Source organism: Anomaloglossus baeobatrachus, chromosome 1 (assembly GCF_048569485.1).
Source record: "Anomaloglossus baeobatrachus isolate aAnoBae1 chromosome 1, aAnoBae1.hap1, whole genome shotgun sequence".
Classification (NCBI taxonomy): domain Eukaryota; kingdom Metazoa; phylum Chordata; class Amphibia; order Anura; family Aromobatidae; genus Anomaloglossus; species Anomaloglossus baeobatrachus.
In genome coordinates this window covers 487,082,526-487,094,687 of record NC_134353.1, presented here as the reverse complement: position 1 = coordinate 487,094,687, position 12,162 = coordinate 487,082,526, and the positions used below count along the sequence as shown (strand labels likewise).

The following is a 12,162-nucleotide window of genomic DNA, read 5'->3' as shown; positions in this document are numbered from 1 at the left end:
ATGTAGGGACACAATGCACAGCCATTTTGTTGGTGACCAGAAATGTCTAAAGTGTCACCAAGGAAAGCAGGAGTATCACACAGGGCAGGATTAGATACACGGCTCTGCAGACAGTATCACACAGGAGAGGATTAGACACACAACTCAGCAGACAGTTTCACACAGGCTAGGATTAGATACACGGCTCAGCAGACAGTATCACACAGGACAGGATTAGATACACGGCTCTGCAGAAAGCATCACACAGCCTAGGATTAGATACACGGCCGTGCAGACCGCATCACCCAGGACAGGATTAGATACACGGCCGCGCAGACCGCATCACCCAGGACAGGAATAGATACACGGCCATGCAGACCGCATCACCCAGGACAGGATTAGATACACGGCCGTGCAGACCGCAACCAGGACAGGATTAGATACATGGCTGTGCACACAGCATCACCCAGGACAGGATTAGATACATGGCTCTGCAGACAGCATCACACAGGCTAGGATTAGATACACGGCCGTGCAGACCGCATCACCCAGGACAGGATTAGATACACGGCCGTGCACACAGCATCACCCAGGACAGGATTAGATACACGGCTCTGCAGACAGCATCACACAGGCTAGGATTAGATACACGGCCGTGCAGACCGCATCACCCAGGACAGGATTAGATACACGGCCGTGCACACAGCATCACCCAGGACAGGATTAGATACACTGCCGTGCACACAGCATCACCCAGGACAGGATTAGATACACGGCCGTGCAGACCGCATCACCCAGGACAGGATTAGATACACGGCCGTGCAGACCGCATCACCCAGGACAGGATTAGATACACGGCCGTGCACACAGCATCACCCAGGACAGGATTAGATACACGGCCGTGCACACAGCATCACCCAGGACAGGATTAGATACACAGCTCAGCAGACAGTATTACCCAGGACAGGATTAGATACATGGCCGTGCAGACAGCATCACCCAGGACAGGATTAGATACTGTCTGATGAGCTGTGTATCTAATCCTGTCCTGGCTGATGCTGTCTGCTGAGCTGTGTATCACCCAAGATAGGATTAGATACACGGCTCAGCAGGTAGTATCAAACAGGAGAGGATAATACACAGCTGTGCAGACAGCATCAGCGGCGGTACTCGCATGCAGTGGGGCACGGGCACACACATACACAGCAGCGGCGAGCAGAGCGGTGGCTGGGGAGAGCGGAGGGAGGAAGTGTCATCGGAGACTGTAACGGCAGGGGGAGGAGCGGCGGTAGCAGTAACGGGGGCTGGGGAGAGTGGAGGGATGGGGTGTCAGCGGAGACGGTAACAGCGAGGGGGAGGGGCGGCACTAGCGGGGGCTGAGGAGAGCGAAGGGATGGGGTGTCAGCGGAGACGGGAACGGCGAGGGGGAGGGGCGGCACTAGCGGGGGCTGAGGAGAGCGAAGGGATGGGGTGTCAGCGGAGACTGGAATGGCGAGGGGCGGCACTAGCGGTAGCAGTAGCGGGGGCTGGGGAGAGCGGAGGGAGGCGGTGTCATCGGTAACGGGGGCAGGGGAGGCGGCCTGTACTCACACATCCCGGCGGTTGACAGGGGTGAAGTGGAGCAAACAGCATACGCTGTGAGCTCCACGATGATGGCGCTGAACTCCTCCCTCTGCTGTGATCTGGACAGCCCAGGGGGCGCGTCCAGGTTACAGCATACACCCACTGTAACGTTAAACATAGGGTCGGATAGCGACCACTATTCTCTATGCACAGGGGCTGCCATAAAGGAGTGTGTAACTGTCGTTACACACACAGCAAATCCAACATGGCCCCCAGTGCATACAGTAAAATTAGAATAACAGAAAAAGTAAATAAGCTACGATTTTCATTTTGTATTAGAAATACTTGATTTCAGAATCACTATTTTTAATACAAAAATAAAAAAACGCGATACATTCCCTTTAAGTGACCATCAAAAAGGATTATACAGTTCATTTCAGATGGATTATCAAAGTAATGTCACCAGTCTCACCAGGTCTAAAAGAAACATTTTAATTAATTATGCAGTATGTATTGGGAAATGTGTTGACTGCTCCGCTTTAAAGTGCTATCACAGAGTTGTAATATGTTGTTTGGTACTGTCCACAAGGGTATTATTGCTTTTTTTCCCCTCATCTCAGTGGATATGACTGATAAAATATCATACATCCTGAGTCAAATAACTGTTAGTCTGCTTTCACACTAGGTTTTTTTAACATGCGTCCTGAACGTTTTAACGCAAAAACGGATCCAGTACAAACGCGCTTTCATTTCAATGCATTTGCAATGGACTCGCACCAACATGCGCTCACCTGCGTTTGCGTGCGGTACAGTGAGGATTTAGTGACTTGCAGTATCTTAACTTTTTTTCAAAAACGCTACTTGTAGCGTTTTTGACCTGCATCTAAATACTTCAACTCACTGGATCCTGACTGTACGGCACGCAACAGCATGTGAACGCTGGCATGCTGATAACCAGGATCCGGTTTGCTCTACTGAGCATGCCCAGAAACCAGCCTTGCATGATCACAGAGTGTCTCTTCTCCTTTGCAGGCTGTCAGGTCGAGTTCCACTGACTCCGGATCACATGACTCCAATTCCGGCCCATAAACTGCAAGTGAAAGGATCCTGTAAAATAACACTTGCGTTTGCATGCGGTCAACAGGATCCAGTCATATGCGGTTTGCGTTTTTTTGACGTCCGTCGAAAGCATGTTAAAAAAAACGTAGTGTGAAAGTGCCCTTATTCTGACCAATCAACAGAAACATGACGAAATAGAAGCTAAATGAACAGACTGCTTCAGAGTGACAGCACTTGTAACAATTTCTTTTATAAAGTACAGTGGAACCTTGGTTTATGAGAACAATCCGTTCTGGGAGTGTGCTTGTAATCCAAGTTACTCGCCTAGCAAAGCAAAATTTACCATAGGAAATAATGGAAGCTCAGACAATTCGTTCCACAACTTGTGTAATGTCCCATCCTGTTCCGTTATGCCATTCCACACACGCACACATTATGCTCACCTTACCTTCTGTTCCCTCGGCGGCCTCCTGGTTTTTGTAGTCCACAGGTATGTGTATCCGGTAACCATTGCGAAGATGCCGGAGCTTCTGCTGTCTGCGACAACGTCATACGCAGGAGCCTCTTGCCTCTGATTGGTCAGTGCGCTACCTTTGAGAAGCGCTGACAGTGGAAGTTCCTCCATCATCGCGATGGTTACCTGATACACATACTGTACCTGCAGACTACAAGAATCAGGAGGCCGCCGATGGAACAGACGGTAAGGTGAGCATAATATGTGTGTGTATACGTTTACGTGTTTGTGCGAACTGCAAGAGCGGGTCAGAGCGCGGTGAAAGTACGGAACCGGAAGTATGTGCGGTGAGTATTTGCTCGTACAGCAAAGATTGCTCGTAAACTGTGTTACAAATTTTACAGCAAGCTTTGCTCGTATAGCGAAATACTCTCACACCAAGTTACTCGTAAACAGAGGTTCCACTGTATACTGTATGCTTATAATAGACCAGGTAGCCAACACAGTACTTACATTTGTGTGCAATTCCAAAGGTTATGGACAGCTAGAGAGGGCATGTAAAAACTACTATTGATTTTTCATTTCTATCTATAACATTTATAATCACATATAGGCAAGACTTGGTTCCACAGCAGTCTATAGAAGTTCTTTTGTCTTGTCACCATAAATGGGGAATTGCCTCCTATAGTGATATAAGCTGTGAAAGGCTACACCAAGTAATACATAGTCCATGAAAGGTAAAAAGCTGCAATGTAAGGGCATTATTGCGCCTCAGAATTCTCACCTCTTGATGTCTATTTCCTTCCCGAATATAAACACTTGCCAGGTTTGTCACTATAAACGTCCATAACTCTTGGTGTGTGGTTAGCTGTAAAGAAATAAATAATTATAATAAAAGCAGTTTTTACATGGAATTATAAACCATTAGAATGCATACGTTCCAAAAGCAAAAAGAAGCCCATGTGCCCATACAGAGCATGCTCGTACACATGGCAATTATTAAAGGCATAGGCATTTCATGTTCTGTGATATCGCAGGACATTTTTTTCCTTTTTACTTAACTCCCAAAGTAATCAGTGAGAAAAAAACAAGTGTGTGCCTGTGTCAAAATCAAAGATACAATGCAAGTTCACAGAAATCTTGGAATCTGGACAGAATAGTGAACATTTTCATGATGTACAGCTATACTCACCCTCAGTGCCGTCGTGAACTGTGCCTCTGCATTATCCATACAGTTCACAGAGATGCAATATAAACCCTGTTAAAAAAAAAAAAATGTGGTTGAAGTCAACAGAAAACAATGTAGTTCTACAGAGTAAAGAAACTATAAAAAAATGTTCACATATATACACTACTCAAAAGTTAGGGATATTTGGTGTTGAGGTGAAAGTTATGTAAAATGTAAAGAGTTCACACTACACTGATATTTTATCATGAAAGTAGGGCATTTATGGAAAAGCGTGCAATGGTGATTTCCTCATCTCAAACAATGTATTGAAAGAAAAGCCAACAGTGGTGGGTATAACCCAAATAATGTCACCATCTCAATAACTTGTCATGTGGCCTTGAGCATCAATTACAGCTTCACAATGATGTCTCATGCTGTTGACTATCCGAGTCATTGTGTGCGAAGGTATGCGATCCCACTCTTCTTGAAGGGCAGCCCTCAGGTCATTGAGGTTCTGACATTTAGAGTTACGAGCCTGATCTCGTAGGTTTTCTATGCGACTCAGGTCAGGAGAAAGTGCAGGCCACTTATGTGAAGTGCATTAGGCTGCTTTCACAACGCCGGTTTTTCCTGTGTGGCACAATCCGGCACTTTGCAGGAAAAACGCAACCATTTTTTTTTTGCTGCCAGTTGCGTTTTTCTTGCATAGACTTTAATTAGTGCCGCATTGTGCCGCATGGGCTTGCGTTCCGTCCGTTTTTTGCTGCATGCGGCAGATTTTGCCGATGCGACGGCCGGATAGAACGTTGCCTGGCACTTTTTTTTGTGCGGCAAAAAAAACGCATCGCGCCGCATCCTGCCGATGCAGCGCATTTTTCAATGCATGCCTATGGACCCAGAATACGGCGCGATACGTCAAAAAACGCATCCGGCCGCCGCATGCGGTTTTTGCCACTGCGCATGCTCAGTAGCATGCCGCAAGCGGCAAAAACCGGACGGGCCGCATTTAAATAACTTATGCAAAGGATGCGGCTTTTTCGCCGCATCTGTTGCATAGGTTTTAGAGCCGGACTGCCCGGCTCTGCACCTACCGAATGTGTGAAAGCAGCCTTAGTCTCCAGCAACCGTTCTCAAATGATTATTACAAAACAAAAAACTAAAATATGAAGGTAGGGAAAAGATGGCATTATAACCCCTCCTATATGGCACACTCTAAACATATGAGAAGCAAGGAGAACAAAAACAGTATGGTGCAAGATAACAATATTTATTGTACAAAAGGACTGGCACAAAAGGGAGTCAGCGGCACAATTCAGAGGCATGTGTATAACAAATTGTGTATAAAAGAACATGTAGTATACACGTACAGTGTCAATTAGCAACTGCAAAATAAATTGCAATCAGGGCATAAGGAAGCCCTACGCGAAACGCAGCGTCGGGGCCCCCTGGACAGTCCTACCTCTTTTCATACTATGGGTGAGCATTTATAACTTCATGTAAACTTTACATCCTACTTTGGCTGTTGTGCGGCTCTGCTATACATCCGATATAATCAGTCTTATTGTATGTGCTGAGCTCTGGATGCTTGTCTTTCACTATACACCTGCGATATAATTCTATGTGGCCACTGGGATCTCTGCCTCTACAACCATATTACAAATACTCACTATAATGTTACAGGCCTATAGTATATGGTGGGAGGAGGATCCCTAGGGTTACTGATGTTACTACAGTATGTTGAAAGATTTGGCTAACCCAGATTGCGGCACTATTGTACTGTTATTAACCGCACCGGATGTGGGTTGCACTACATGCTATTTGAATCTTCTTATACTCACCAATTACTTTTACTGTGGTAGTATAGCTGTTCCTTGCACCTCATTCCCCCAGTTTTTACTGTGTGTTATTTGTATGAATTTTGTATTGAATAAACTTATACCTTTTAATATAAACTTTGGATTATGACTCCGCTTTTTCTGAGTTCTCCGGGCATAAGGTGCTATAGGAAGAATCATAGTGGAACAGATAAAAAACTGTTATCATCACAAATACAAAAAGGTGGGCAATAGTCATAGTATTTATACAAAGTAAAGCGCCCCACACTGAGTATGTGTTGAAAAACACCCTAGATTGCACATAGCACAGATGGCAAGATTAAGATTGTATGCATATAATATGCATCATGCAAAAATGACAGATTGCAGACACGCTGACCAACAGGTCAGGAAAAGAGAAGGTAAAAGACAATGGGCAGCGTAAACCAGGTGCAGAAAAAGCATACCCATAGTCCGGACACAGCCTGTGAACAGCACACTTCCCCCTGATGAAATGATCATACCTTCATAAGATCGTGAAACGTATATGTCGGGGTTTTCTCCAGGGGGACCTCTCTACTGCGGTTCACAGGCTGTGTCCGGACTATGGGTATGCTTTTTATATGATATGCATACAATCTTAATCTTGCCATCTGTGCTATGTGCAATGTAGGGTGTTTTTCAACACATACTCAGTGTGGGGCGCTTTACTTTGTATAAATACTATGACTATTGCCCACCTCTTTGTATTTGTGATGATAAGTTTTTTATCTGTTCCACTGTGATTCTTCCTATAGCACCTTATGCCTTGATTGCAATTTATTTTGCAGTTGCTATTTGACACTGCACGTGTATACTACATGTTCTTTTATACACAATTTGTTATACACATGCCTCTGAATTGTGCCGCTGACTCCCTTTTGTGCCAGTCCTTTTGTACAATAAATATTATCTTCCACCATACTCTGTTTTTGTTCTCCTTGCTTCTCGTTCTCAAATGATGCAACCTCGATGATCTAGAGCACTGTTGTCCATGAAGATAAAATTAGGCATGTGTTGTTCATGGAGAGGCACAATGACTGGGTTAATGATATTATTCAAGTAGTATGGACTTGTCACAATACCATTCACAAAGTGGAGGCCAATTCTGTATTGACTAGACACCCGCCCACAATAACCCCGCCACCAAAGGCTCGTCTGGTGACAACAGTGGCTGATGCAAAGCGCTCTCCTTGACATCTCCAAACAGTTGGCTGCCATCATTTGTGCTCAGCGTGAATTGACTTTCATCACTGAACTGCATTGAAGCCCACTGGTCCCACGTCGAGTGTGGCTGGTGGTGTGATAAGGGACCCTTGCAGGTAAGTCAAGCACACAGACCATGCTGATGTAAATGGTTTCGATTGGTCTGACGTGACACTTGGGTTGCCTCTAGCCTTCCTTAAATGTGCCTGAAGTTGTGTGGCATTCATCATCCAAATCTGAAGGGCATTGTTCACAAAAAAGGTCATCAATGTGGGATGTGGCCATAGGACATCCATTCTCTGACTCAGTCTCTGTATCTCTGTTGAAACCTGCTTATGACACTCTGTGACACTAAGTTCAGTGGTCACGTATGTCTGAGAACTTCGTACTTGGAGCCTCACAATGGCGAGGTACTGTTAATTTATTGTTAGGTGTCGTCTTGGTCTCATGTCGTCAAAATGTGAACAGCATGAGGAGGAGGACTGTTTAACCCCTTCACGACCGGACGATTTTTCGCTTTCCGTTTTTTTCGCCATTCTTCTTCTGAAAGACGTAACTTTTTATTTTTCAGTCAATATGGTCATGTGAGGGCTCATTTTTAGCGGAACGAGCTGTACTTTTATATGAAACCATAAGTTTCACCATATAGTGTACCGGAAAACGGCAAAAAAATTCCAAATGCAGAATAATTGCAAAAAAAAGTGCAATACCACTATCGTTTTTGAGATATTTTATTCACTGTGTTCACTATATGGTAAATCTGATGTGTGGGTGTGATGCCTCAGGTCAGTGCGAAATCGTAGACACCAAACATGTATAGGTTTACTTTTATATAAGGGGTTAAAAAAATCGGAAGTTTGTCTGAAAAAAGGGGCGCACGTTTTACGCCATATTCCGTGACCCATAGCGTTCTCATTTGACTGCTTATTTTTTGCATCTCGAGCTGACGTTTTTAACTGTACCATTTTTTTTTCGCAGATGCTATGTTTTGATCGCCTTTTATTGCATTTTGCGCAAAAGTTGTGGCGACAAAAAAAACATTTTGGCTTTATGGTTACACCATATACCAATCAGATTAATTGATTTTATATTTTGATAGATACCAAATGTGTATATTAATTTTTTGTAACCCTTTAATTTTCAATGGGGCAAAAGGGGGGGTGATTTGAACTTAGGGGGTTTTTTGTTTGTTAGCTTTAACATTTTTTTTTTTTTTACTTTTTTTAATTTTACTAGTCCCCCTAGGGGGCTATAGTGATCAACAATCCGATCGCTCTGCCTTATCTGCTGATCACAGCTGAACAGCTGTAAACAGCAGATACGCTCACTTTCTGCTTCACTCAGCTCCAGGCCGAGTGAAACTGAAAGTAATTCATGGCAGGTACAGGAGTCATCACATGACCCTGTGCTACCATGACAACTACCGAAAGTCACGTGGTCACGTCCCGTGACTTCCGGTATCGGGCGGTAAGTTTAACGCGATCGCAATTATAATGGCGCTGTCAGATATTGACAGCGCCATTTCAGGGGTTAAAAACGGCACGAGCCGATAACAATTCTGCTCGTGCCTAGCAGGCACACATCTCAGCTGTGAAAGAAGGGAATTTTGTTACTTACCGTAAATTCCTTTTCTTCTAGCTCTTATTGGGAGACCCAGACGATTGGGGTATAGCTACTGCCCTCCGGAGGCCACACAAAGCACTACACTAAAAAGTGCAAGGCCCCTCCCCTTCTGGCTATACCCCCCCGTGGTATCACGGGTTCTCCAGTTTTAGTGCCAAAGCAAGAAGGAGGAAGCCAATAACTGGTTTAAACAAATTAACTCCGAATAACGTCGGAGAACTGAAAAACCGTTCAACATGAACAACATGTGTACCCGCAAACAACAAAAAAAAAAATCCCGAAGGACAACAGGGCGGGTGCTGGGTCTCCCAATAAGAGCTAGAAGAAAAGGAATTTACGGTAAGTAACAAAATTCCCTTCTTCTTCAGCGCTCTATTGGGAGACCCAGACGATTGGGACGTCCAAAAGCTGTCCCTGGGTGGGTAAAGAGATACCTCATGTTAGAGCTGCAAAACAGCCCTCCCCTACGGGGATGTCACCGCCGCCTGCAGGACTCTTCTACCTAAGCTGGCATCCGCCGAAGCATAGGTATGCACCTGATAATGTTTGGTGAAAGTGTGCAGACTCGACCAGGTAGCTGCCTGGCACACCTGTTGAGCCGAAGCCTGGTGTCGCAAAGCCCAGGACGCACCCACAGCTCTGGTTGAGTGGGCTTTCAGCCCTGAAGGAACCGGAAGCCCAGCAGAACGGTAGGCTTCCAGAATTGGTTCTTTGATCCATCGAGCCAGGGTGGCTTTAGAAGCCTGCGACCCCTTGCGCTGGCCAGCGACAAGGACAAAAAGTGCATCTGAACGGCGGATAGGCGCCGTGCGAGAAATATAGATTCTGAGTGCTCTCACCAGATCTAGCAAACGTAAGTCTTTCTCATACCGGTGAACCGGCTGAGGACAAAAGGAAGGCAAGGATATATCCTGATTAAGATGAAACGAGGATACGACCTTAGGGAGAAACTCCGGAATGGGGCGCAGCACTACCTTGTCCTGGTGGAACACCAGGAAGGGAGCCTTGGATGACAGAGCTGCCAGCTCAGACACTCGCCGAAGCGATGTGATCGCAACAAGAAACGCCACTTTCTGTGACAGGCGAGAAAAGGAAACGTCCTTTAGAGGCTCGAAGGGCGGCTTTTGCAGAGCAACTAGTACTCTGTTCAGATCCCATGGATCTAACGGCCGCTTGTACGGGGGCACAATATGACAGACCCCCTGTAGGAACGTGCGCACCTTAGGAAGACGTGCTAGACGCTTCTGAAAAAACACAGATAGTGCCGAGACTTGCCCTTTAAGGGAGCTGAGCGACAAGCCCTTTTCCAACCCCGATTGCAGGAAGGAAAGAAAGGTGGGCAATGCAAATGGCCAGGGGGATACTCTCTGTGCAGAGCACCAGGATAAGAAAATCTTCCACGTTCTGTGGTAGATCTTAGCAGACGTTGACTTCCTAGCTTGTCTCATTGTGGCTACGACTCCTTGAGATAATCCTGCGGACGCTAGGATCCAGGACTCAATGGCCACACAGTCAGGTTCAGGGCCGCAGAATTCTGATGGAAAAACGGCCCTTGGGACAGTAAGTCTGGTCGGTCTGGCAGTGACCACGGTCGACCGACCGTGAGATGCCACAGATCCGGATACCACGATCTCCTCGGCCAGTCTGGGGCGACGAGTATGACGCGGCTGCAATCGGATCTGATCTTGCGTAACACTCTGGGCAAGAGTGCCAGAGGTGGGAAGACGTATGGGAGCCGGAACTGCGACCAATCTTGAACTAATGCGTCTGCCGCCAGAGCTCTTTGATCGCGCGACCTCGCCATGAATGCCGGGACCTTGTTGTTGTGCCGGGACGCCATTAGGTCGACGTCCGGCACTCCCCATCGGCGACAGATTTCCTGAAACACGTCCGGGTGAAGGGACCACTCCCCTGCGTCCATGCCCTGGCGACTGAGGAAGTCTGCTTCCCAATTTTCTACGCCTGGGATGTGAACCGCGGATATGGTGGATGCTGTGTCCTCCACCCACATTAGAATGCGCCGGACTTCTTGGAATGCTTGCCGACTGCGCGTCCCTCCTTGGTGGTTGATGTATGCCACCGCTGTGGAGTTGTCCGACTGGATTCGGATCTGCTTTCCTTCCAGCCACTGTTGGAAGGCCAGTAGGGCAAGATACACTGCCCTGATTTCCAGAACATTGATCTGAAGGGTGGACTCCTGCGGAGTCCACGTCCCCTGGGCCCTGTGGTGGAGAAACACTGCTCCCCACCCTGACAGACTCGCATCTGTCGTGACCACTGCCCAGGATGGGGGCAGGAAGGATCTTCCCTGAGACAATGAGGTGGGAAGGAGCCACCATTGTAGAGAGTCCTTGGCCGTCTGGGAAAGAGAGACTTTCCTGTCCAGGGATGTTGACTTCCCGTCCCATTGGCGGAGAATGTCCCATTGAAGTGGGAGCAGATGAAACTGCGCAAAGGGAACTGCTTCCATGGCTGCCACCATCTTCCCGAGGAAGTGCATGAGGCGCCGTAAGGGGTGCGACTGGCCTTGAAGGAGGGATTGCACCCCTGTCTGTAGGGACCGCTGCTTGTTCAGCGGAAGCTTCACTCTCGCTGCTCGAGTATGAAACTCCATGCCAAGATACGTTAGCGACTGTGACGGTGACAGATTCGACTTTGGAAAGTTGATGATCCATCCGAACGTCTGTAGAGTCTCCAGCGTAGCATGTAGACTGAGTTGGCATGCCTCTTGAGAGGGTGCCTTGACAAGTAGATCGTCTAGGTAAGGGATCACCGAGTGTCCCTGAGAGTGCAAGACTGCTACCACCGCCGCCATGACCTTGGTGAAGACCCGGGGGGCTGTCGCCAGACCGAATGGCAGAGCTACGAACTGAAGATGGTCGTTTCCTATCACAAAACGTAGAAAACGTTGATGTTCTGTAGCAATTGGCACGTGGAGATAAGCATCTTTGATGTCTATTGAGGCAAGGAAGTCTCCTTGAGACATTGAGGCAACGACAGAGCGGAGGGTTTCCATCCGGAACCGTCTGGCGTGCACATGTTTGTTGAGCAGCTTTAGATCCAGAACAGGACGGAACGAGCCGTCCTTTTTTGGAACCACAAAGAGATTGGAGTAAAACCCTCGCCCTTGTTCCTGAGGCGGTACAGGAACCACTACTCCTTCCGCTCTTAGGGAGTCCACCGCCTGCAGCAGGGCATCTGCTCGGTCTGGATGTGGGGAGGTTCTGAAGAACCGAGCTGGAGGACGAGAACTGAAC

The 12,162-nt window shown here is 47.1% G+C and overlaps 1 protein-coding gene across 1 annotated transcript in view; it reads right to left on the bottom strand.

Annotated features, from left to right (window-relative positions):
* Positions 1-12,162, bottom strand: part of MAU2 (MAU2 sister chromatid cohesion factor) — a 136,322-nt gene that overhangs the window by 27,136 nt on the left and 97,024 nt on the right. The window contains exons 12-13 of the mRNA XM_075315403.1: positions 4,248-4,313; positions 3,840-3,923 (exon numbers count right to left, since the gene is read on the bottom strand). Of these exons, the coding sequence (XP_075171518.1) occupies positions 3,840-3,923; positions 4,248-4,313 (150 nt within the window). The remainder of the gene's footprint in view (positions 1-3,839; positions 3,924-4,247; positions 4,314-12,162) is intronic.